We start from the raw sequence: 26,372 nt of genomic DNA, 5'->3' as shown, positions 1-26,372 counted from the left end.
TGGATCAGGCCCTCTGAATAGGTGAGAAAGTTGATTGGCTTGATCAGTTTGGGAGGCATCTAGGCAGTGGGACCAACTCCTGTGCTCATTGCATGAGTTGGCTGTCTGAAACCTGGAACTTATGCAGGGACACTTGGCTTAGTCTGGGAGGAAGGGACTGAACCTCCCTGGACTGAGTCTATCAAGTTGATCACAGTCCTCGGGGGAGGACTTGTCCTGGAGGAGGTGGGAATGGAGGGTGGGCTGGGGGTAAAGGGAGGGCGTGGGAGGGGGGAGAATAGGGGAACCCATGGCTGATATGTAGAACTGAATGATACTGTAAAATAAAAAATATATATCACAAAAAAAAATTAAATAGTAAAATTTGCTGTAAGAAAAGTAGGTTTGGGTATCGTTAATGTTGTTAGTGATCTGGTGCTTGGGGGTTTTGCTTCATGGACACTTTCTCTATGCTAGACAGTGCTTGCTTTATGTTTCCAGAGGCTGAGCTGAGCCAACTGATGTGTGAATGAATGAAAATCTAGGGAAAAAGATAAGACAACTAATGTAATAATGCCTTGTGGGGCTGAGAACTGCTATGGACAGCTGAGTCTTAATTCCCCAGGAAACGTGAACTGTATCTCTAATTCATCCTTCTGAAGATGCATGGTTTAAGTAGTTGATTAGCCTGTTGTCATTGGTTGAAAATTGATCCTGATGTCATTGGCTGGCTGGGTCCAGGTGGGGCCTGAGGCCACCCGAGCCTGCTCTTCTGCTTAGGTTTTCTTTGGTCTGAGATGGTCTACTCCATCAGTCTTCAAGGTGGATATGTTGGCCTTTTAGTTTCAGACTTGTCTGTAGTGGAGTCTTCCCATTGCATTTCTGTGTGTGAAGGTATATATCTTGTTTGTAAGTTAGGTATAAATTTTTAATTTTTATAGCCAAACAAACTGAATTTTGAGGTGTGAAAGTGTGAACTTCCCTCACTGTCTCTTCATTTCATAGTGGAATGCCCCTTTTCTAGGGTGGGGGCATGTTTGAGTTCTTTTCACCATGGGGGGCCTGGGAATTGAACTCAGGTTTTCAGGTTTGTTACCTTATCAACCAGGCCACATTTCTAGCTCATTATAATAGAATTCCCTTTCTCTACCAGTCTTTTCCTATTAGATACCACTCTTTTTGAGGGCAGGAACCATTGTGTTTGGGGCACCTGCTGGCAGGTAAATTCAGTAAACACTGAATTGAATAGAACATTGAGGATACACCAATTGGCTCCATTGAGGAAAAAAAAATCACTTCTTATCAGTGCTAGTCAATAATAATTATTTTTAACACTAAAAAGCTGTTCAGGGTACCATGCTAATTTAATATTTGTTTAACTACCTATGTTGTTTTTCTCCTTGCTGTGGCCAAATACCTGCCAAAAAGCATCTTAAGACGTTGACTCACTGAATATAGTTCGTCATTGCATCATGCAGGCATAGTGGTAGGACCCTGTCTTAGAGTTTCTGTTGCTGTGGAGAGACACCATGACCACAGGAACTCTTAAAGAGGAAAACATTTAATTGGGGTGGCTTGCATTGCAGAGGTTTAGTCCGTTATTGTCATGGTGGGAAGCATGGTGGTGTGCAGGCAGTGTGGTGCTGGAGAAGGAGCTGAGAATTCTACATCTTGATCCCAAGGCAACAGGAAGTGGACTGACACTAGGTATATCTTGAGCATAGGAGACCTCAAGCCCACCTGCACAGTGACACACTTCCTCCTACAAGGCCACACCTACTCCATCAAAGCCACATTTCCTAATAAAACTGCTTCCTATGAGTTTAAGGGGCCAGTTACATTCAAATTACCACACCTGTGAACCACTGCTCACATTGTTGTGAGGAATCGGGGGAGGGGGTGGAGGTAATGCTGGTGCTTTCTGGATTTCTCTCTCTCTCTCTTTCTTTTTTTTTTTCCCTCTCCTACAGTTTGGGTGTCAAGTCTTCCTCAGTTAAACCTCTCCAGAGATACTTTCATTGACATGCCTAGAAGTGTGTCTCCTAGAATGATTCCAGATCCAATCAATTTGACAATGAAGATTAAGGAATTTGCCAAATATTTTGTGGGGCAAATATAGTTTATTTTTGTAAATAAGTAAATAGTAAAAGGAATTCTATTTGGCTTGCTTCCAATTACTAACAAAGAAATAGCACAAGTGTTATGACATTGAATTTGTAAATGCTTCAAACCTTCTTGATCTCTTTGTACATACAGACTTGTAATTTTTCTTCATAATTTATTTACCATTTCAGTTCTCATTTTGTTATGGTTCAAGTATGAGATGACTACCACTAGTCATGTATTGAGTGAGGACTTGATTGCTAGCTGATGGGTTTTGGGAATTGATTGGATCCTGATTGCTTTGATCAATGGATTATCCACTTGATGGATTTATCACATGATTGTATTATTGAGAGGTAGTAAAAAGGAGGAGGTGGGGCCTAGTTGGAAGAAGTAGGTCACTGAGGATATGAACCTTCCTAATGCTGCGACCCTTTAACAGAGTTCCTCATGTTATGGTGACCCCCAACCATAAAATTGTTTTCGTTGCAGCTTTATAACTGTAATTTTGCTACTGTTATGAATTCTACTGTAAATATTTTTGGAGATAGAGGTTTGCTGGAGGGGTTGTGACCCACAGGTTGAGAAATGCTACCCTAGAGGCTATATTATGCTCTGGTCCTCTTATGTGTTTCCTTTTCTTTGCTTCCTGTCTGCCATGAGATTGTTCTCTACTACATGCTTCTGCCAACAGGATGTTCCACTCAAGCTTCTAGAGCCAGGTGACCATGGGCTGAGTCTACATACCCTCTGAAGTTGTGAGCCAACAGAAATCCTACCTCTTAGAGGTTGTTTTTGTTAGGTATTTGGTTATAGTGGCACAGAAATAACAAATAATATTGGAATTCTTTTTGATTTCTAGGTCTGTGTCCTGTGTTTTTGCCTCTTTTCAAGGCCACAGAGTATTAAAAGCACTTAATTACCTGCCATTCCCTCAGAGGCAGGACTCTTACTTAATTCTGTATTCCAATTCTTACATTCACATCTAGCACATAATGGGCATTTGATAGTATTTTTATGATTTTCTCGAGCCATTATATATAAAATAAAAGCACAGAAGAGACTCTAATTAGAAATATATAGGAAACATCAGTTATAACAGATGGATGATTTCAAGGGATAGAAAATGACTTGTGATTCTGAGTTGCTTGCATAAATATGTTGACTAACTTTCATGAAGAAAGCAAATAGATTAAGCCCCTCAGAGGTCAGCATACCACAGGAGTAAAATATAAATCTGTCTGTGTACACTCATACACATGGATTTTCCCTAAATATTACTGAGCCTGTGGCCAGCTAGTCTTTGAGTGATCCAAAAGAACAAAACACCGCCCCCTACCCCCAACAAAAAACCCAGACAGGTCATCAGCTTAGATGCCATATGGCATTTTGACTCAGCCATGATTCAGTTCAATTGTTTGAGAGAACATCAAGTTCCTCTATAAAAAGAATTATGTGATGGCCGTCTCCTTTATTTTTACCTATTCCATGAGCTGTAATACACATGGAGCTATTTGGTAAGGTGTTCTGACTCAGCTTCAAAATACAGAAGTGCTCAACATGAGGCCACTTCTCATAGCAGTTATCTTAAGTGGATGAAGTAGTCAGGAAAGAATTTCACCCAGCAAATCAAAACAAATAAGGGTATGTTTGTGACTACCAGGACCCTGAGAAGGGCATTTTCGCTCTTTCATTCTTCCGGTCTTTTGTAGTGGTCACTGGACTCAAGGGCTTGGTCAGTGGTCTGTGAGTCAGGATACTGAAAGGTTATTCAGCTGAGCCAGGTTCTCTGGCTGTGAGACTAGATAAGATATAGTTCCTTATTGCCACTGAGAAGTTAATGTGTACAACCCCTAGAAAATGGCTAGCACATGATAAGAACAGTTTAAATGTTAGCTACTGTCTTTGTCCTGGTCACCGTTATCATGATCATGCTCACCAGAGAGAATAGAAATTTTATCAAAAGACATTAAAGAAGACTTACATGATGAAATGTATCAGTATATTATCAAAACAGCAACAACAAAGACATATTTTTCCCAGGTTTACCTGTGAACTCAGTGCCATTCAGAATAACATTTCAGTAAACGTTTTGTTAGAAATGCTACTCACTTTCGGAGGACAAGCCTTTTTCTGACCAGTTAAGTCAGACTTTTCTCCACCATTCTTGCTCTTGTCAGTCTCTCTACCTGACTCTTGTTTATATATATATATACATCAGTATATCTGTCTGTGTATGTGCTTGTAGGTGTCATGCCCATGGAGGCTAGAAGGGAGCTGGGATTACATGCAGTTGTGAGCTGCCCATAGTGGATATTGACTCCCATCCTCTATAAGACCAGCCAACACTGCTAACCATTGAGCCATCTCTCCAGCCCTTCTGTTTGTGTGTTGGTTTTGTTTTTTGTGACACGATCTTGCTGTGTAGTCCATGCTGTCCTTTAGCTCAGCCCTTCTGCCTTAGCTCCTAAATGCTGGCACTACAGACTTGCTTGCACCACCTTAACTGGTTCCCTCTAACTTTTTGTCCATGCTGTGACAGTATGCTGCCTGTTGAATCAGTCTTGCAGTTTAGATATCTGTGGGCCACTCCATCCTATTTGTTGAAGTTTGGCTTTAGTGTACTCTTAACTGGGTATTGCTTTAATTGTCTTCAATCTTAGTCATTTTGGTGTTTGCATGGGTAATCCATTCATTGCCCAACCTCATTTCCTTGACTATCAGTGAACTCAACTTCTAAGTGTTCTGTCTTTCACACTGCCACGTGTTACACCTTGTCTGGACCTTCCTTTTAATCTAGCTGCTTTCTTCATGCTCAGTTTCAGTTGCCCCACTTCTGGGACCCCTGCACTAACCTGCCTATTGATTCCATTTCCTGTCCCTCACGCTTTGTTCTTCATTCCCTTCCTAATTTCACATTCTCTTCTTAGTTCCGTTTGGATTCACGGATCTAAACGTTGCTTTGCATCCATCTGCAATTAAATTTCACTTGTTTGTGTTGTTACCCAAATAACTGAAGGAGGCTAGAGGAAAAACAGTCACGCTTAGTCTCTTGGTCTTTTTAAATTCACAATTGCCATGTAACAATGCTGATTGGCCTTTAATTTTTGGTAAGTCATAATTGTACACATTTATGGGGTACACTGTGATGTATTGATATCCATGTAATGTGAAATGACTAAAGTTTATTAACATAAACATCAAACCTCAGACCTAGCCTCTTTTTTTCTTTCTTTTTGGCTTTTTGAGACAGTTTTTCTGTGTAGCTTTGGAGCCTGTTCTAGAACTTACTCTGTAGACCAGGCTGGCCTCTTGAATTCACAGAGATTCGCCTGCCTCTGCCTCCCTAGGATTAAAGGCATGCACCACCACCACCCAGGCCCCCCCCCCCTTTTAAAGCAAAGCCATTCTTTAATTATAGCAATATAACTTACATATTAAATAATTATAATAGAACAATTTGATATAGTTTTAAACAAAAATGAAAGAAAAAAATTCAGGTTACAAACCCCTTCACCTCAAAATAATTTTTTTAAAAATCACTTTTTCTGAATGTGTCAATTCAATAAATGTATTCAGAGACTAATCGTGCCTGGTTACTGTTGTACTGCTGGTTAATGGAATTCAAAAGAAAGCCCAGTTTTCACAATCACTGCCTCAAAGGGCTAACACATGTATTTTTTTGGAATGCAAAGATGGTTCTTGCTACTTCAAAACACAGAAAGTTGAATTTCACATTATCTACCACAATTGTGTTGGAGTTGAAACTCAAAAAATTGAGCTTTATATCTTCTTTCATGACCTTTTATTTTGGAGATAGGTTCTCACCCTGTAGCCCTGATTGACCTGGAACCCATTATGCAGACTAGGCTGGCTTCAAACTTGGATAGATCTGTCTGCCTCTGCCTTCTGAGTGCTGGGATTAAAGGTGTGTGTTACTACAATTGGCGTATGAGTCCTTTGCCTATATTCCATCTTTCTTTATCACCTAATATTACCCTCTTTAGGTCTCCTTCTAAATTTTTATACTGGTTTGGGTATCTACACATGTACATTATAGGCTAGGATCTGCATATAAGAAAGAACATGTAGTTTTTCTTTTCTGAATTTGGGTCACCTTGCTTAATATTAAACTTACGAGGTCCATTAATTTTCTTGCAAATTTCATTTTTATTCCTCTTTTTTTTTTTTGGTTTTTTCGAGACAGGGTTTCTCTGGGTAGCTTTGCGCCTTTCCTGGAGCTCACTTGGTAGCCCAGGCTGGCCTCGAACTCACAGAGATCCACCTGCCTCTGCCTCCCAAGTGCTGGGATTAAAGGCATGCGCCACCACCGCCCGGCTCCTCTTTTTGTTTTTTATAGTCAGGTGTGTTTTTTTTTTTTTTTTCTATCACAGTAAGTAGACAATGTTAGCTATAAATTACAAAACCACCATTCTTATCTGATCAAGAATTATAATGCCTCCTGAAGGGGGTGCCCTTTTCTCAGAGGTAGTACACAATATCTGTCAGTGTGTGCAGTAGATGGAGAGAGCTTCTATTTCATCTCTCTGCTACAAAAATCCACTTAAACTTACTCCTCAGTTAAAGGACGTATCAGTTGTTAAATTGATGATAACAGATACTATATTGGATCTTAGCCAAAAGACCAAGAAGCAGTGATTTTATTTTATTTTATTTTTATAGCTGAATAGTACTATACATATGTACCATATTTTTATTATCCTTCCATCTGTTGATAGATTTGCTATTATGAATAGAGCCACAATAAACATGGATGTGTAAGTATCTCTGGTGGGGTATGGGGCTTTTCAGATTCGGTATGCTCAGGAATGGTCTAATTGTGCTATCTTTAACTTTTTGAGGAATGTCCAAACTTGTTTTCGTAGTGACTATTAATTTGTGTTCCCACAAGCAGTGAATAAGGGTTCCTCTTCTCCCATATCCTCTCTAACATTTGTTGTTAGATTTCTTGATAATAGTCATTCTGACTGAAATGAAGTATCTCAAAGTGCTTTTAATTTTCATTTCCCTGATGAAGAGCGACTTTGGATCTCTTTAAAAATAGTTATTGGACATTTATATTTTTTCTTTTGAGAAGTGTCTGTTATTTTATTAGCCCGATTGTTGACTGGCAGTTTTATTTTCTTAGAGTTTAATTTTTCCAGTTTTTTGTAAATTCTGGGTGTTATCCCCTTCTGATGTATAGCTGATGAAGATGTTTTCCTGTTCTGTGGGCTCTGTTTGCATTGCTGATAGATTTATTTATTTATTTATTATTTATTGCTGTATAAAAACTTTAATTTCATGGAATCTCATTTGTGTATTCTTGAGGCTAGTTACTGTGCTATTGGAGATTTTTTTTTTGTTATTGTTTGTTTCTGAACATTCTTGCTGACCATTTATTCTCTTTTCCTCTAGTAGTTCCAATGTTTTAGTTTTTATTTAGGATTTTTGGTCCATTTCCAGTTGACTTTTGTATAGGGTAAAGATAGGATCAAGTTTTTTTCTTCCCAGGGGGACATCCAGTTTTGTCAGTGCTGTTTGTCTTTTCCATTGTGTGTTTTTGTTGCCTTTATTGAAAATAAAGTGACTATTGCTTTTTGTCTTTTACCTTCCAGGTCCCCTGTTCTCTTACTATAGTTCTGTAGTATAATTTGAAGCTGGGAATTACAGTATCTCCAGTTGTCTTCTTTCTCCTTAGAATTTGTTTTGACTGTTTGTGGTCTTTTATAGTTCCATTAAGATTGTTGGATTGTTTTCTCTAGATCTGTGAAGTATGACATTAGAAACTTGATGGGTATTGCATTGAATATATAGACTAATTTTGGTAGTATAGTAATTTTCCTCATATTAATTCTACCCATCCAGGAACATGGAAGGTCTTTCCATAGTCTGAGTATCTTTGGTTTTCTTTTTTAAAGACTTGAAATTTTCATTGTCGATATCTCTTTCACTTTGGTTAGGTTTAACCAAACTAACCCTAGGTTGTTTATTTATTTATTATTACCTAGCAAGTACAAGGCCTTGGGTCCCAGCACAGTGGGGGAAATCAAAATCTGATTTCTGCCTACCTCACTGGCCTTGTAGTGTGTTCAGGTTTTGTTCCTATGATCAGCTTGCTTGCTTCCTTCCTTCTTTTCTTTCTATTATTTACTTAATGTGTATGAGTGTTCTATCTGCATGTATGTCTTTATGCCAGAAGAGGGCATCAGATCCCCATTATAGATGATTGTGAGCCACCATATGGTTGCTGGGAATTGAACTCAGGACTTCTGGAAAAGCAGCCAGTGCTCTTAACCACTGAGCCATCTCTCCTGCTCTCCCCCACCCTTTTTTTTTTTTTTTTTTTTTTTGAGACAGGGTGTCTCTCTGTAACCGCCCTAGCTGTCCTAGAACTCACTTTGTAGACCAAGCTGGACTCCAACTCAGAGAGATCCACCTGCCTCTACCTCCTGAGTGCTGGGATTAAAGGCATGCACCATCATGCCTGGCTTAGCTCTTTCTTTTTTTAAACTTTCATTATATGTAATAAAATATTTATGAGCCAGGCGGTGGTGGCGCACGCCTTTAATCTCAGCACTCAGGAGGCAGAGGCAGGCAGATCTTTGAGTTCAAGGCCAGCCTGGTCTACAGAGCGAGATCCAGGAAAGGCACAAAGCTACACAGAGAAACCCTGTCTCAAAAAACCAAAAAAAAAAAAAAAAAAAAAAAAAAATTTTACGCGTGTGTGTGTGTGTGTGTGTGTGTGTGTGTGTGTGTGTGTGTGTGTGTGTTTGATGGTATGTGACATAGTGGAGTTAATAGAAGACAACTTACAGGATTGGATTCTCCCCTTCTACCTCCTGGGCCCCAAACTCAGGTCATCAAGATAGTGTCAGGTGCCTTACATGCTGAGTCATTAAAATGAGATCCTTTAAATGTTAGTCAGATATGATCACCCCACTGCCCAAATCTCCTTGGTGTATGGGAGTTGTGCATTGTGGTTCTCTCTCATCTATGGTATGCATTAATCTTTTGTTGTTCATGGGGCTTCATCCATTCTGGTCCCTGACTTCCTATGATCTCAGCTGTGCCTTTGCCTCCCAGCAGATTTTCCAGGAATGAATATAGTTGGTCCTCCTGCCTGCACACACTCTTTATTTCTGTACTCAAATATTGTATTTTAAAAGAGAGACTTATTTATTATATGTTTGTTAGTGTTTGTCTGCATGTATGTATGTGTATCATCACATGTGTACCTGGTGCCTGAGGAGGCCAGAACAAAGCATTAGAGTCCCTGAAACTGGAGTTCCCAACGGTTGTGAGCTGCCCTATGGGTGTAGGGAGCTGAACCTGGGTCTCCGTAAGAGTAGCAAGTACTCTTAACCACTGAGCCATCATTTCTTCAGCCCCTCAAACATGGCTTTTTAACTGTTGTTTTTTTGAGTCAAATTTTTAGTAGTTTGTTCGTTTGTTTGTTTATTTATTTATTTATTTATGTTTTTTTGAGACAGGGTTTCTCTGTGTAGTCCTGGCTGTCCTGGAACTCACTCTGTAGACCAGGCTGGCCTTGAACTCACAGAGATCTGCCCGCTTCTGCCTGCTGAGTGCTAGGATTAAAGATGTGCACCACCATTGCTGGGCATCTTAGTAATGTTTTACGTACATTCTTTTTAATTTTTTTAGGTTTATTTCATGAATATGAGTGTTTTGCCTTTATATATGTATGTGCACCATGTGTGTGCCTGATGCCAGTGGACATAGGACAAAGGTATCAGATCTCCAGGAGTTGGAGTTATGGATAGACGTGAGCTACCATGTGAATGCTGGGAATTGAACTCAGATCCTCGGCAAGGGAAGCAGGTACTCACTGCTGAGCCATGTCTCCAGACCCTCACATATATTCTTCTCTACCACAGTTTGGTGGTTTTAGTCTCCTGTATGTTCTAAGTACCCGAAGGTCTTTTCCGGTATGCCTTCTGGATTGCAGTTGTCACAGAAAGTGCACACCCCACCTCTGGAGTAGGTATCCCTCTCCTTCACACCTTCCATGCCAGCATTGTCCTAAGTGTCTGTCCCACACACTTCTTTCCTGGGCTCTTGTATCTGGTCTAGCGTTTGCTTCCATCTCCCTGCTACTTTGTCCTTTCTTCTTTCCTTTAGCACGATGCTGCTTACCTATATTTGCTCTGATTAGAAATGAACTGATTGTGATGAGGATGATGGGAATCGGGAAAACATGATTTTGTGGGGCTGAGAGAGAACTGTGGTATGTTAGGAATCTTGCTAAAACGGGAGTTACCAGACCTGGCCCACCACCTGTTTTATTATGGCTTATGAGTAAAGGGTGGTTTTTACATTTAAGTAGCTGCCACCTGAAAGTGATGGGAACTTTAAATTGTGATATTTACAAGAGAGTATTCTTTTACAAGATTCTGCTGTGTAGGCCAGGGTGGCCTTGAGCTTGCTATCCTCTTTCCTCTGCTTCCCAGATGCTGGGATTACAGCACAGTAAGCCACATTTGGCCATCATGAAGTTGTTTTTTTTTTTTTGTTTGTTTGTTTCTCTATATAGTTTTGGTGCCTATCCTGGATCTCGCTCTGTAGACCAGGCTGGCCTCGAACTCACAGAGATCTGCCTGCCTCTGCCTCCTGAGTGCTGGGATTAAAGGCTTGTGCCACCACTGCCCAGCATGAAGTTGTTTTTTAAGATTTGTTTTTAATTAGGAGTATGTCTGGGAGAGTGTCTGTGTCCATGATTGCCAATGCCTTCAGAGGCAGAATGGTGGTAGAGCTACTAGATCTGAAGTTACAAGTGGTTGTAAGCAGCCTGATGAGGGTGCTGGGCGGGAACTCCAGTCCTTTGCAAAAGCAGTAGTCCTTTTTAACCAGTGAGGCAGCCCTAATACAGTAGAGTTTTATTTGAACCTAGCCCTGTTCATTTGTTTAAGTGTCATCTAAGGCTGCTTTTCTGATGAAGAGCAGGATTAAGGTGTTTTGGGTAGTTTCTGGCTGTCAGAGTCTAAAATATTTGCTGAGATGCTCTTTACACATAACTTTTGTGACCCAGCGAAATGGATTGGTTAGGGCTGTCAGGGACCACCTGAGCCTGGATGGGAGAGAGGAGAGGGTAGTGTACAAAGGAGAGCCTTGGTCTTGGGAAAGGTGGAGTTCAGAATTTTGCTGTAAGCTCTTTGTGTCAATACACACACACACACACACACACACACACACACAGACACACACACACACTTACTTTCTGCTGCTTTTGTTCAACCAGATCAAATCAATAGACAAATTTGTTTTATATAACAACTAGTGATTAGGAAAAACCTATGAACTTTTAATTATTTTTCTTAGCAACAATGGTTAAACTACTATAAAATACATAAGCCAGCTTAAAAAAAATATGGTAGGTATTAGAATAATTTTTAAACAAGTGTGTTTGTCTTAGTTGCAGTTACAATGTCTAGCAGTTAGTTTCCTTTTCAGTAGGAGGTCCACTGATAAATTAACTGTAAAATGTGTGTACATATGGTATATTAGGCTTGTCTAACCTGTGACATATAATCACGGGTAGTTTTCTTTAATTTTACTCAAACAGGACTTGCCAAGACCAACAAATGTGTTGAAACTTGAAGGAAATGAAATTCTACCTTTTGTGTAACTCAAAGGAATTTTTTTTGTCCTCTAATACAACATTTCATTTATACATTGTCTTCAGGGTATGCATTCCTATCTAATAGGAACGTCTAACGGCTGAAGTTTAATTGTCTCCATAAGTACTCTGCCTTCTGCGAATGAAGTAGCTAAGCTTCTTAAAGCCTCTGTGAATATTTTTGTTAGTTTGGTTAAAGTAGGACTGACAGCAATTATTATTATTAATGTTTGTAATATGGGGAGACTGACTGATCTTTACCAGCTATTCCATTGTCATTAATCATTACATATTTAGATACATTACATTGTCCTGACTATGAACACTGCAGAACTGTAATGCTCAGTAGTTTCCTTTCAAGGCTGTGGAGAAGGGAGAGTAGTGGGGGGAGGTGAATGCTTTTACTGTTGTTGAGAAGAGCGTCTTCATCCTCTAATAAACAGTGCTCATGTTTGTATTATTTCAGGCAGGGTTAATAGAATCCATAGCTATTTGCCCTAAGACTCTGGAGAGATGTTTTTGTCGTTTCTTTCTCAGCTTTTATAGATGGAAACAAACATTTAAGACACATTCTCCACCTCCAGGAACTTTAAAATACAGTTAATTTGGGCTATAGACTATCCTTACAAATTAATCTGTTTGTAGTAATTAATGGGGAAGGAGAAACGAAATATGCCAAATAGGAATCACAAGACATATATCTACATTAGAGCCACACCTTACAAGGTGACTATTCTTCTAGTTTCTGCATCTAGAATATGTGGATCTCTTAGTGGGAAGAAAAAGAATTAAGCTAATGTCTAAGGTACTGCCTCCATCCAAGTGCACCGACTTTCCTGGACAGCAAGTGGTACAGGCCTGGACCACTTTCATTATGCTAAATGCCCTTGCTATTTAAGGTAGAAAAGAAAAAATCCTACAGTGAGTGCCAGTGGACTAGAAATACAAAAGAGTCAGCTAGTCTCTAGTCTGCAGGATACAGAGTTATAGGGCATACACTGGAGAAGTGGGTGAGTTTCACCAGGGATATGGTCTTCAGAAGATTTCTGAAAAAGGAGATGTTTAGGCTGGAGGGTGTAGCTCAGTGGTAGAATATTTTCCTTAAAATCAGAATCACAGGCCAAGTTTTCGAAGGCAAAGAACTGGGTGGAGACAATGTGCCAAGTGTATGCTGGTGGAAGGGCACAGAAAATTGGGAGCATGTGGTGCTTTCAGGAACCCGTGGGACTAGAACCTGGGAAGAGCAAGTAACAATGATCACTGTGATCATTTCCTTTGTTCTACAAACACAAGTTATTTTCTGTCTCACAGATGTGCCATGTGAGCTTACTGTGTAGAAGCTATTTACAATTATTTGGATTTCAGGAGTCTTTTGATGGGTCTTAAGTTCAGTTCCATTTTGTTTGTTGTTATTAAAGTATAATAAGGACCCAGTGCATCCCTGACAAGTGAATATGTAAGACTGGGAATTATCTTTGTAGGTTAGTTCAACTTAACTCTTCTGTGGTCTCTACATTATAAAAACACCATTGTTTTTGAGAACACCTATCTTCTTTAGTCTGTAGCCAGAGTTTTGTTCAAACCGTGTGCTGCTTCAGCTGTCAGCTTCTAGAGAGACAGCTGATAAGAGATCAAAGGGTGACTGTCTTCAAGGGAAGACTGTGGACAGTGGTGTGCGTCTGTGAAGACTGTGAAGGGCCAGCTGAAAGAATTCAGACAGACTCCATCATCCCAGGTGTGAATGCACATCTCTTAGCCATCTGAGGGGAATCGAGAAGCTACTGGAGATTAGTCTAGTTGGAGAGCTGTTTTCTTGTTATTTTTGCACTACTAAAGTTTGAACCTAGAATTTTGTGCATACTAGTCAAGTGTGGTGCCATGAGCTCCCTCACTTGTTTTTATTTGTAAGACCAAATAGTAAATGTTGAAACTACACATCAGAACACATACAGGTAATTAGATTGAACTTTGTCATAGAAACTGTGATACTCTTGCCATTCTTCAGTGTGTTTCAAACTCTTGGGTATTTTCTCCAGCATATTCATTAATCCTTAATGCTATCATGGGAGTGTTAGTAAATGTTCTTTTTTTTTTAATTTTCATGACAATATTGTCAGCAAAAATGTCTTACATATGTAATTGGTTGATACAGTTGCCTAGGCTGGTGAATTTCACTTTTTTGTTTGGTTACTAAGTCACTGAAACACTGGGTCAAAGTTTTATGACCTGTCCCTGGAGATCTGACTGGAGGGGTGAGGGGGCAGGCAGATAATTGTGTTTCTCCGTTATTAATTAATTAATCAATACCCTGCCTCTTTCCTGAAACAAATTTTAGATGTCTTAAAATTAAATAAATTAAAAAAAAAAGATAAGGGGAGAGGGTAGAGTTGTAGGTCAATGACAGTTTCTTAGCATGTGGGAGGCCCTGAGTCTGGCCACCTATTTATGTCTGAGAAAGAGATAAATGAGGAAATTGGGGAGAAGAGAAAAGCCAGATAAAGTGGAATTCATATTGTAAGACATGAGCTGTATATTTGCCTCTAGATTTATCAAAGATCCAGTCATGGGAAAATATGGTATGTCCGTCTCGATAAGACCAACAGATACCACATAATACACAGAAGCCATGTGCTGTGTCCTTGGTTCTGGAAAGGAAGGGACATTTATGGAATTTGATCATATCCAGGCAACACAAGGTCGTTACTAGTTTACAGTTTCTGTGGTCTGGCTTAATCCTGTCATTCTACATTGAGAACAGAGAACACTCACATGGTCAGGACTGTCCGTAAGAGTCTCGTAAATATCTAACATGGCAGTTATTCTTAGCCCAGGCTGTCTTGGAACTTGCTCTATAAACCAGGCTGGCCTTGAACTCGGAGATCCACCTGCTTCTGCCTCCAAAGTGGTGGGATCAAAGGCATGTGCTACCACCATCCCAGCTTTTGTTCTGTCTCTAAAAACAGATTACTGTTTCTTTAGGGGATTTATGGAATGAGGAAATTGGCTTTCATTTAGGTACCAAATTACACTAAAAATTGTCATCTTCACAGCCCATGAATGATAGTAGGCTATATTTCTGGCATGAGAGAAGCATGCACAGACTGAGGTGACTGAGACAACTGTAGGCCATCTTTCTGCTGGGCACTCATCTTCATAGGGGACTGGCACACTACAACCCCTCCCCTGTTCCCTCTCTCCCTTCCTCTCACTTGCAGTTGCACGTGCAAAGTTTGTGTGGTTGTTGCTGGCTTCATAGGATCTGTAGAGAAGAGTGGCATGCCCTCTTGTCCTCTACCTAGTCCTTTTAGAATATTGTTTCCCATAACCCAGTGCAAGGTCCATATTGGGTAGTGGCAGATCCATAAGCAAGAGAGTTCATCTAGAGTGGATTTTGATTGTCCTGGGGTATGCAAGTACTAGAATCAGAGAACTTGCATTGGAATTATGGCTCTGGCATTTATTGGCCAGGTGATGTGGGTAAGCAACTCCTTCTCTTACATTGCCTCTAAAATGGATCTTAAGATTATTTCAATGGTCGTGAGTGAACACGTGTAAGGACTAACAGAAGTGCCCCACATAGTAGCTACACAGTCTACACTGCAGCTCCTAGCTTCTGTTTCATAATGAAGGAGCTGGAGTAGACAGATCTAGCTTCCCCTGGCTTAAGAAGGTAAAGCAGTTTTGGGGATGGGGCATTTGGAAGTCAGTCCCATGTGTCCCCCCACCCCCTCCTCCCACTCCAGTTTATAACGACTTTATCTTCTTCCAGGGAAACAGCACCCAGAACGATCTTCCAGAGAGTCCTGGATATCTTAAAGAAATCTACTCATGCTGTTGAGCTGGCCTGCAGGGATCCTTCCCAAGTGGAACATCTGGCTTCCAGTCTTCAGCTAATCACTGAATGCTTCAGATGTCTTCGGAATGCTTGTATAGAGTGTTCTGTGAACCAGAATTCAATCAGGTAGTGACACATTTCTATGAGTGTTTCTTATGTGTTGGCTAATGTTTTGGCTTTATAGTATTACTCATTGTTTTTACAAAGCTGTCCTTTACCTCTACAGGGAAACATCCTTTATTTCTTGTATTCTCTTGTTTAACAAGAGGGATTATTCAGCTTTCCTGTTTGTAATTTGTAACTTATTTTGAGGTATTTGATTCTTCCTATGGCAGTGATTTTAATTTGGCATTGGCTCCATATTTCTAGGTTCAGCCTGCCCAAGTTCACATGTAGTTCTTGGCTTCCTTTTAACTGTAAATGTTTAGTTACCCTGTATTTACATTGAGCAGGAATATTTCATAAGTTCTGGAGATTATCTGTCTTAAGACTCTAAAGCTCAGAGCACTTTCTGTCTGTTTTAAGCTGGGTCTGTTTTTGAGAAGTGTTAGGTCCTGAGCAGAGGATGCTCTCTGCTGCACTTTCCTTTGTACAGTTCTCATGCCTAGAGCCCAGCTGCTTTTCCTTGGTGGGTTTTTTTTTTTTTTTTTTTTTTGTTTGTTTGTTTTTTGTTTTTTTCCTGAGACAGGGCACAGAGATCCACCTTGGCTCTGCCTCCCGAGTGCTGGGATTAAAGGTGTGCGCCACTATGCCTGGCTTTTCCTCTTGCTTTTATAGAACCAACTTATTACATTTTTTTTTTTTTTTTGAACAGTATTTTACTTGAAATGAAGTCGGAAGCCACAAGCAGGATGCTCACCTTTCTTTCCTGCATTTGCATCTAGACAGGGCCTCAAGGCCTCTCCATCACTGTTGTGATGGGTAAAGTTGAACTGGTCCAGGAGACATTTGATTCCCTTGGCTACTTAGACAGTCTTACACCTGAGGCTTTAATATGATTAATGAGATTTTTAAGATGAAAGGAAAGGAAGAAAAGCTGGAGTTTTTTTTTTAACATCAGTGCTAAAACAAACCTGCCATCTCTTTACAGAAAATGGAGAGAAATAACAATAATCTTGTTAATAATAGTTAATACTTTGCTTTTTTTAGCTAATTAAAATTGTAAACATTTTTAAGATTTGTTTTTTATTTTTGTGTCTGTGTGTCTGCCACATGTGTATTATGGGTGCTTATGGAGTCCAGATGGGGACGTGGGATCCTCTGGAGCTGGTGGGTATGGAGACTGAACTTGTATCCTCTGGAAGAGCAGCAAGTTTTTGAAAATGCACCATTATATTCTGGAAACATCAGCCAGAATGCCAGTTTCTTTTGTACTTTCCCAGGTGGGGAAGGACAGGGAAAGGTGGGCATCTTTGCTGGGCTGGTCAGCACGGGGAAAGGTTTGGTCCTAGGAGCTTTACTTGCAATACCTTGTTTTAATCCTTGGGTGTTGAAGCAATCCTGCAGAGTCACTGTATCCAGGGTAAACACTAGAATGGAGAGTTGTTTTCTAGGAGTACTTTGACCTTGAAGAAATCATTGTGGAAAACAGTGATTGTTTTCTGTGAATTGTAGAATTGTTTTTCGGAGGGAGCATTACAGCCTGTGCATGACTTTGGTCACAAGACTCCCCTGGCACACCTGGGCACTGCAAATGGTACACAATAAGGACTAAAGTAGCAAGGGCCTGATGCTTTCCTTTAGAGAAACAACTAGATTAGATTAGAGACCTTGGTACGAGGAACTTACTCAAAAAAAATTTTAGTGTAACAATCAATAAATATGCCTTTGTCTGGCTGTGGAAAGTTCAGTCCCCCAGAGTTTGGACTTCCCTGCTGCCACACAGGCCTAAAATACTCATTTTGGAGTGACCTCTTTCTTTCACCGACTTTTTGCAACATGGAACCACGGAACACTTGGGATAAACTGAAGAATACTGTGCTAGTTTCCTTCCAGTGTTCCAAAGGAAGAAATTGTGGCTTGGAGAGGTAAACTAGTCTGAAGTCACTGATCGCAGCCAGAGATACTCTTTCCAGCTCCATGCTGAAAAGCAAGTCCTTGCCATTGCTGAGCCACCCAAGGTCCTGTTGCCTGGGATTATGCTACCTTCTTGTAGTCAGTCATCTGACTTTGGACATGAGGCTCTGAGTGCGTGGAAGAAGCCCTTCTGAATAGCACTTCCCCTTTTCATAGGGTAGTGACTGGTAGGGGAGATTCCTTAGCCTGTGGTATCTGTGAGATAGAAAGTGTGTGGTACTTCTGCCTCTGATGGTAACACTGTCACCTGCTTTCAAACAGTTTGTATTTTATCTTCTGGAGATTATATGCCTACTATAAAAATTGAAATAATATAAAAATAAATATAAGGGAAATGAATTGTTCAGCCTATGGCATGGTCATTAAAGCAAGGGCAGTACGTGTAGTCATGGTTAACTCTTACTGTGTGCAACTGCTGGTTGGTACACACGGAAATACAAATATAAGGGCACTGACTTTTCTCTGGTTTTGTTTGGTTCCTGTATTTTATTATTATTTATTGTTGATTTCCAAAGGGAAACTCCAATCATTCGAGGCATTAGTTCTGGGGGAAAATTTTTAGTCAGAAATACAACAAAGATTCCAGTGGGAACTTTACAGACAGTTTTAACTAAAGTCAGTATTTCTGAGCTATTCAGGATTCAGATCGAAACATCCATGTATATGTGTTCTTTGTGTGTGTGTGTGTGTGTGTCTGTGTCTGTGTGTCTGTGTTCGTTTTCTTCGTTACTCAAGGTTTAGAAGATATGATGCCACTGAGGTCTAAGTCTCTTTGTATGTAATACAGCAAAGCAAACCATCTGAGATCTGCGTCAGATGATATTTCAGGAAATACCCAGGAACTGTTCAAGGCATTGGCTCTGCATGTAAAGATAACCACTGTTGCTGGGGTCACTGTACTGTTCCTGTAGGGCCAGCTCATAGGTAGTTAAGCTTTGCTGGAGGTCTCTACACATTTCTCAACTCCATTGTAGTGTGATATCAGCCAAACACAGTGTGAAAGACTGAACATATTTGCATTACATTTTTAAACTCTGAAATTTGAATTTCATTAAATACAATTAATTTCATGAAATTGTATTTTGATTCCTTCCCTGCAGCCATCTTGTAACATTTAACAAAGCACAGTTTGCCCTTATCCTGGGAGCGAGCTGTTGCCTATGTAGAAATGAGTAGAACAGGATGCAACAGCCTCTTTCCTGGAAGGCAAGTGCTGTGCTCTTTCTCACTGACTGTCAGCCTGGGTGGAGAGGCTAAAGCAGTGACTGACCACCCGGACCTGCGCACGCATGAGGAGAGACTTCCTGTGACCCTCTCATGAAGACCTGTCATAGATTGCCTAGGATAATCTCCCCACCTCAAAATTGGCCATTAGTTTAATTACATCTAAACAGTCTCCTGTGTTTACTGACACCAATCCTGAATCTCTGATACTAACTGGATGTTTAATAACTCACTTCTGTTGTGACACTATCTGTGGGAATCCGTCATAACTTAAAAGGCTCACTCCTAAGTGGCTGTTGCTGTAAGTAAGCATAATAAGAGATGACTGAACAGTCTTTTCCCCTGCTAAGTAGGTGCAGCAAGAAACACCACAACAGCCATTCTCCATGGATAGGAAGAACAGTTTTAATAAAAAACCAAAAACAAAAACCAAAACCAAAATGCAGAACAAAACTGTCTGGCTGCTTGGGACAGTAGAGAGCAGCAGCCAGCTATAAAAGTTTACCGGGTTATATAGGGGTATATGGAGGGCAGCTCTGCTGGAGGAGGTGTTGCAGTTGGGGTCAGAAGTATTTGGGTGCTGGAACATCTAGTCAGGAGCGTTCAGCTAGCTGTGAAGGGCTTCTGAGAAATACTTTTGTTTTTTGTTTCCTAGCAAAGCCATATTCAGCTGAGGGTCGAGGCTTTGTTATCAGCGCCGCCATTTGGTGGACCCACTTCTTTGTGACCTAACAGTTGCCACTTTGGATACTAGCTAGAGATCAGGTACCGGGCAACCCCCATTTCTGTTAGACTGTCTAGAAGTTGAGGGTTTCCTCAGTTTTAGTAATTCACAGAACTCAAGAAAGTAGGCTTCTGGTTCACTGTAAAGGATTGTACTAGGAACATCCAGGTAGAAGGATGTGTATAGGACAAGGGATAAGGTGGGATGATATTTCTGTGTCCTCCCTGGGTATGCCATCCTCCTGGCAGGTTGATGTGTTCACTAACCTTCAGGCTCCCCAGACTCCAATGTTAGTTCTTTTAATGGAGTTTTCATTATATGGACATAGTTAATTTAAACTATTGGTGGTGGGTATTGAATTCAGTTTTCATCTCCCTTGCCTCTCTGAGACTGAAAGTTTACAGGTTGGCTTCTCTGGCAGCACACACCATTCTGAAGCTGTGTCTGAGTTACTTTTAGAACATATATATACTCCGATGTGATCAGGTTCCTATCATTCAGGAGAATATAAGGGTTTTTTTTTAATAACTCTGCACTAGGTGCTGTTACTGTGTCTATTACTGTGTCTCTTGCCCATATAAGGTCACTTAAAAACAAACGAACAAACTGATTAGGAGTTTAGGTTCTTTTATCCCAGTTCACCCATCAATCTTAAACATTCACATTAATTGAATTCAGAATACATTTTTTTCTCCTACATTCTAAACCCACTATAGCATCAGCTCATGTTCAGAATCCCCTCTAAATCTCATCAGTTACATATACATCAAATACCTAAGTTACATATGAATCTCTGGATGGTGGTCCATCTTGGGACAAAGTTCCACTTTATCTGGGCCCTGTAACACTAGAAAATGAGTATCTTTTCTCAAACACAGTAGGCAGATGGCCACAGTACATGGGACAGTTTTGGGCATTTCTTTTTTCTTTCCTTTCCACACAGCTGTAGGTTGCTGTCCAAGGACTCTTGGCAGTGCATAGCAAAGATCACCATTCCTGTAGTCTCTAATAACATGTTCTCATTTCCTTCCAAATGTTGCCAGCTGTGCCTTTATGTGTGTGTTTCTATCAGAAGTCTGTCTAAGGCACTGTGATTTTTTTGTCATGCGTTTTAGGGTTCTTTTAGCCTTTGCCTGCTGACCAAAGTCTCTTCCCCCTTTTCAGTTATTTGTTACACCCCACTATCGCTACTCAGATCTGTGTCACTTTTGTTACAGTGACATATTATCAAAAACTTAAACAGCACACATTTATTATCTTATAATTTTGGGGTTCTGCAGTCCATAAGGGATCGGCATGGATAGTACTTCCTTCCGGAGGCTTCTGTGACAGAGTCAGTTTCTTTGCCTTGTCAGCTTTTAGTCCTACCACTTTTCTTGGCATATAGCCTCGTTTCTCTTGGTTCCAACTTTCTTGTGTTCCTTCTGTATGGAGCCTTGTGATATATTGGACCTCCATATAACTCAGGACAATCCTTCCATCTCAAAATTACTGATTTGGTATTGTCTGAAAAGTTCTCTATACCAGCTAAGATAATAATTATAGATTTCAGTTATCAGGATGTGTACATCTCTGGAAGCTGTTATTCTGCTCACTGTAGGAACTGTTGGTCAGTAGTCTCAGCATTATACAATAAATCAGTATTTGAAATTCAGCATTAGAGAAGCACATATATTTAGTTTAATTCTGTCTTAAACTTTAATACAGGAACCTGGATACAATTGGCGTAGCTGTTGATTTGGTTCTTCTCTTTCGTGAACTTCGGGTGGAACAAGACTCTTTGTTAACAGGTAATGTGCAGTATAATTAATAGATTATTATCTTGAAAAATGTTTAAAACTAATGCTCTGGGTGTTTAGTAATTCACTGAAACATGTTGTAATATTAGAGTTACTATGAAGGAAAGTTACTGTGACTTCCTTTCCGTCCTGGTTTGGGCTGACTTGTCTCTTCCCAACTTTTTTTTTTTTTGTTTGTTTGTTTTTTGAGACAGGGTTTCTCTGTGTAGCTTTGCGCCTTTCCTGGGACTCACTTGGTAGCCCAGGCTGGCCTCGAACTCACAGAGATCCGCCTGGCTCTGCCTCCCAAGTGCTGGGATTAAAGGCGTGCGCCACCACCGCCCCGGCTCTTCCCAACTTTTTATGCTGAAGCTTTTCTTAGTCTGTTTGGGTTGCTGTAGCAAAATACTTTAACTTAGGTAATTAATTAAAACATATATTTGTCACACTAGAAGGCTGGGAAGTTCAGGATCAGGGTTTCAGCATATTTATTATGTGGTAGGGCTTGCTCTCTGGCTCAGTGAAGGTGCTTTCTTGCTGTGTCCTTACATAGTAGAAGGGCAGAAGGAAGCAGAGGAACTCTTGGCCTCTTATAAGGGGCACTAACTGCAAGATGTAGTTACACCTGAAAGCCCTCATCGCTTACTACCAACACTTTGGAAATTTGATAATCAACATAGGAATGTTAGAAGGACACATTAAACATTCAGACCATAGCAAAATCCTAACTTCCAGTGCCCAGAGTATGACTGTATTTGAAGAGAAGATTTTACAGGAGGTAGTTAAGGTACAGTGAAGAAATTTGGTGTCTTCTTGAGAAAAGGATAGTAGGACACATAGGTGAAGACCATGTGAAGACACAGGAAACAGATTGCAGTCTAGTGTCAAGAAGAGAAGTATCAGGAGAAATCAGCACTGGCGGCATCTTAATCGTGGATTGGAGCCTCCAAAATGGTAGAAGGTAATTGTTTGAAGCTGTCTAGTCTGTGGTTCTTTGCAGTAGCAACCTGGGATGTCTAATGCATTGCCTTGTGTTGCTTACAAATGTGACAGACACTGTTTTTGGTTTGAATATGAATACCCTCCACAGGCTCATGTGTTTGAATGCTTGGTCCTTTGCTAGTGGCACTGTTTGGGGAGGTTGTGGAACAGTTTGGACATGGAGGCTAGCTGGCTGATATAGAGCCATAGGGGCAGGGCTTATGGCTTACAGTCCGTCTCCAGTTCTTCCTGAGTTACCTGCTTCCTAACTACTCCGGCAATGTGACCTGTTACAATTCCCACTACTCTAGCCACATTCCTTTTGTTCTTTTTTGTGCTATCCCAAATCTCCTGTGCAAGACTTACTTTGTTTTTTCACAATATATGATAAATGGTTGTTTCATCCTTTCTTCATTGAGATGGATATAACCTAAGAAAAATAGAAGAGGGAAGATACCTATAAATGATTTATAACATAGTTATGTGGTGAAGGAATACATTGATTGACATTAGAGAGTAGATCCCTGTGCCTTTTCTTTTCTTTTCTTTTTTCTTTTCTTTTCTTTCCTTTCCTTTCCTTCTCTTTTCTTTTCTCTCTGTTTTTCTTTTTTTTAATTTTAGTGGTGTTGGGAATTGAATTTTGGGCTCCAGTATGGTAGGAAAGCCTCTACCACTGAGCTATATTCCTAGCCTTAGTCTTGTTTTATAAAGGATACATTAAGAGTTGTTAATAATTTAGATAGTTTCAATACTACCAGTTTAACTAATTGATTTTTTCCCCCTGATAGTGCTGGGGTAAACTTAGTGCCTTGGGGGCATGCTAGCAAGCATTTTATCATGTAGTTATGTCTCCACTCCATTCACTTAACATAAAACCATCCATTTTAAAGTGAATAGTTGAGTGGCATTTAGAACAGTACAATACTGTACAACCAACACCTGTTAGAATTAAAAATATTTTCTTACATTCCAAGGTATAAGAAAAGCAGTTCCTCTCCCTTTCCTTCTCCCTGCCTCTGGTGTCCACAATTTTATGTTCTGTCTCTGAATTAATTAATTCTGGATATTTCATATAAACGGAATTGTAGAGCTCCATGGCCCTTGGTCTGATTTCTCAGCCACATTGTAGCATGCACCAGAACTTTGTTCCTTTGAACTGAATAATGCTTTATTGTTTTTTATTAGTCAGTTGATGAACACAGGCGCTGTCCACCTTTTGGCTATGGTGTATTTGTACATGTATTTGTTGGAGAGCCTGTGTTCAGTTCTTTGGAGTATGTGCCTACGATTAGAGTTGTTGGGCCTGAGTACCACCATGTTAAATAGTAGTTTTTCAATATTCATTCTGTCTCTATGGCTTTATTTGTCTGCCTTTCTGTTTCTGTCTGTCTGTCTTTCTCTCTCTCTTTCTGTGTACATGTTATGTGTGGGTTCCTACAGAGGCCACAGGAGAACTTTGGATCCCTTGGAGCTGGAATTACAGGTGATTCTGAGCTGTCTGACAGGGGTGCTGGGAACTGAATCTGATTGCCAGTCCTCTGCTAGAGCAGCAAGTACTCTTAACTAACTGCTGAGCCCTCTTTCCAGCTCCTGTTTTGAGGAGCCACTAAACTGCTTTTCAATACAGTGGAGCCATTTACATTTAATCAACAGTGTGTGTTCTAATTTCTTCACATCCTTGCTAACACTTCCAATTTTTTTTTGGTTTATAAGTCATCCTGGATAGTGTAAAGTAATGTGTGGTTTTTATTTGCATTTTCCAAATGACTAATGACAGTGAATGTTTTCTCATGTGTGTATTGGGCATTTATAAATTTTTGGAGAAATGTCTGTTTGAATTCTTTCCTCTTTTTTTTCTTGATTGTAGTTGTGTTTTATTGTTGAATTCTGTAATATATTGTAGATACTAGGGATTATATGAAATCTACAGATTAGTTTAGGAAGACTTGCCATCTTGACAATATTTGGGTCTTCTAGTCCATGAAATTGAAGCATTTTCTTTTCAAAAATTCAGCTGTCTCTGTTTTAAGTAGCTGACCTGTATTCTGCAGCAGAATTGGAAGAGGGGCAAGGAGGAAAAGGAAAGTTAGTGCTATTTCTCACCACCTCTAGGAAAGGAAAGCTCCTGCTTTTTATTTGGAATTCAACAGTGACATTTGCATTTAATAAGAAGCTCAGAAGTTATTTTCATAGTGCCATAGTTCAAACCCAGTGAAATAGCATTATAAAAAGTGTTCAGATTTCACTATCTGTTAATACTTTCTCTGAGAACTTTATTTCAGGGAGAGTGTTGTCAGGGTAACTGTGCCAGTTTTTTGTTACTGCTTCTGAGGTAAGAACTGTAATTATATTGTCAAAATAATATTTAGAGTATTATTTTCAGGCAATAATTGCAGTGGTCTGACAAATATATTATGGTCATCAAATTTTATGTAAACACAAGTATGAGTTATTTTAATTGAGCTATTGATGTTGTTTTTGGCGTATATTCTTTCCTAATCTGTAAAAATAATGCTGGCATTTTTTAGGGGCTTTGCACTATTCTTAGTGTTTACATAAAGATCAGTTGATAAGCTGTTTGGGAAAGTAAACTGTTATTTTACTTGCCTGCAGTCGTCTTGATTGTGCCTAGGCCATCGCAAAGCCTTTTCCTTCCCAGAATCATGTTTTGGATTTTCAGAGGTTTTTGCTGCTTTTTTTCCTCCTGAGGAACTGTTGTTCTGCTTGGCTGTCAGTCCAGAGTATCCCTTTCACTCTTTTGGCATGTTAAATTTGAGTGTTAATATTCTGAAGTATTTAGTAAAACTGTTAGTATCTAACTTTTATGTTATAAACAGTCAATAAGCATTTATAATAGACTTATTAATAACTCAGAAAAGTAGACAGAAGAAAACATAATTCTATGAGTAGGCCGTGAGAAGCACTTGAATTTCAGTATTGGGGTTCTTGGTGCATCATTTTCTTCGAATACTTTTAAGAATTGCATGGTTGAGCCTTGGCTACAGTTTTGTAGGAGGCTGTCAGGCTCCTGGGTTCTTATAGCCCAACCTCTCCTCCTGTGCTCCTCCGGTTCTAGGGCGTACCTGGTCCCTGCAGCTCAACCTGTGTGCTGCTGCCTCAGTGTTGCTTCTCTTGGAATTCCTTATATTACATTTTCTTGTTTAAAATCACTGGCTTGCTTTTTATTGACTGTTCTCTGAGGCTCCTACTTGATGCTGCTTGTCCCTACTGGTCTCTCTTCCCTCCCTTTGTCCCCTCCATCCACTCACCCTGCTAGTAAGGGTACAAGAGGAGACAGCAGCCACTGCATAAGTTGAGTAGGAGTGGTTTTTTTGTGCATTTGCATGTGAGCTAGGGTTTTGCTGTGCAGCCCAAACTGATGTTGAACTTACTCTCCTACCTCTACTTCCTTTGTGCTGGGGTTCCAGGCCTATGCCCCCATACCCAGCTGGGTAGTAAGATTGAATGTAAAGAGTTGCTGTCATAAAGGTTGAAATTAATGGCATTGACGGTAAGAAGTAAGGAGAATGAGGAGTTCAGGGATTGTGAATAGACGAAGCCTCTAATTCCAGGGTTAAGGTGGGGCCTCCATGACCTCATCTCCAGACTGAGACCCTTGGGGAGATTGCACTCATGGCTCATTGGCTAATTGCAGAGCAAGTGCTGAGAGGTGGTGTTGATGAGTGTGATCAAAGTCCACCTTGGGTGCGAGGGGAATGTTGCCATGAAGCTTATTAAGGAAGTGTTTAGTAGAGCAATCAGTATCTCTTAAAATTAGAGCTATCTGGAAAAAGGTTGGTACCGTTATATTATAAACAGTCAATAAGCATTTATTATAGACTGATTTCTAAAAACTCAGAAAAATAGACAGAAGGAAATCACTTGTTTTAAATTTTTTTCTTTTTTCAATATTTGTATCTGTTGGTATAAACGTGAGTTTTGTGTTCCTTCTTTCCTCCCTTCCTTCCTCCCTCCCTCCCCCCATCCCCCTTCCCCCTCCCTCCCCCTTTCTCCCTCCCTTCCTTCCTCCCTTCC

The 26,372-nt window shown here is 40.1% G+C and overlaps 1 protein-coding gene and 1 non-coding gene across 2 annotated transcripts in view; one reads left to right on the top strand and one right to left on the bottom strand.

Annotated features, from left to right (window-relative positions):
- The window catches only part of Atxn10 (ataxin 10), a 141,997-nt gene that overhangs the window by 8,190 nt on the left and 107,435 nt on the right, over positions 1-26,372 (top strand). The window contains exons 2-3 of the mRNA XM_028878139.2: positions 15,489-15,680; positions 21,286-21,368. Of these exons, the coding sequence (XP_028733972.1) occupies positions 15,489-15,680; positions 21,286-21,368 (275 nt within the window). The remainder of the gene's footprint in view (positions 1-15,488; positions 15,681-21,285; positions 21,369-26,372) is intronic.
- On the bottom strand, positions 6,549-6,739 carry LOC114699222. Its single transcript, XR_003735488.1, has one exon. It is a non-coding gene; the product is annotated as a U2 spliceosomal RNA (small nuclear RNA).

Source organism: Peromyscus leucopus, chromosome 20, assembly GCF_004664715.2.
Source record: "Peromyscus leucopus breed LL Stock chromosome 20, UCI_PerLeu_2.1, whole genome shotgun sequence".
Classification (NCBI taxonomy): Eukaryota; Metazoa; Chordata; class Mammalia; order Rodentia; family Cricetidae; genus Peromyscus; species Peromyscus leucopus.
The sequence above is the reverse complement of the archived record's forward strand: the minus strand, read 5'-3'. Positions and strand labels throughout refer to the sequence as shown.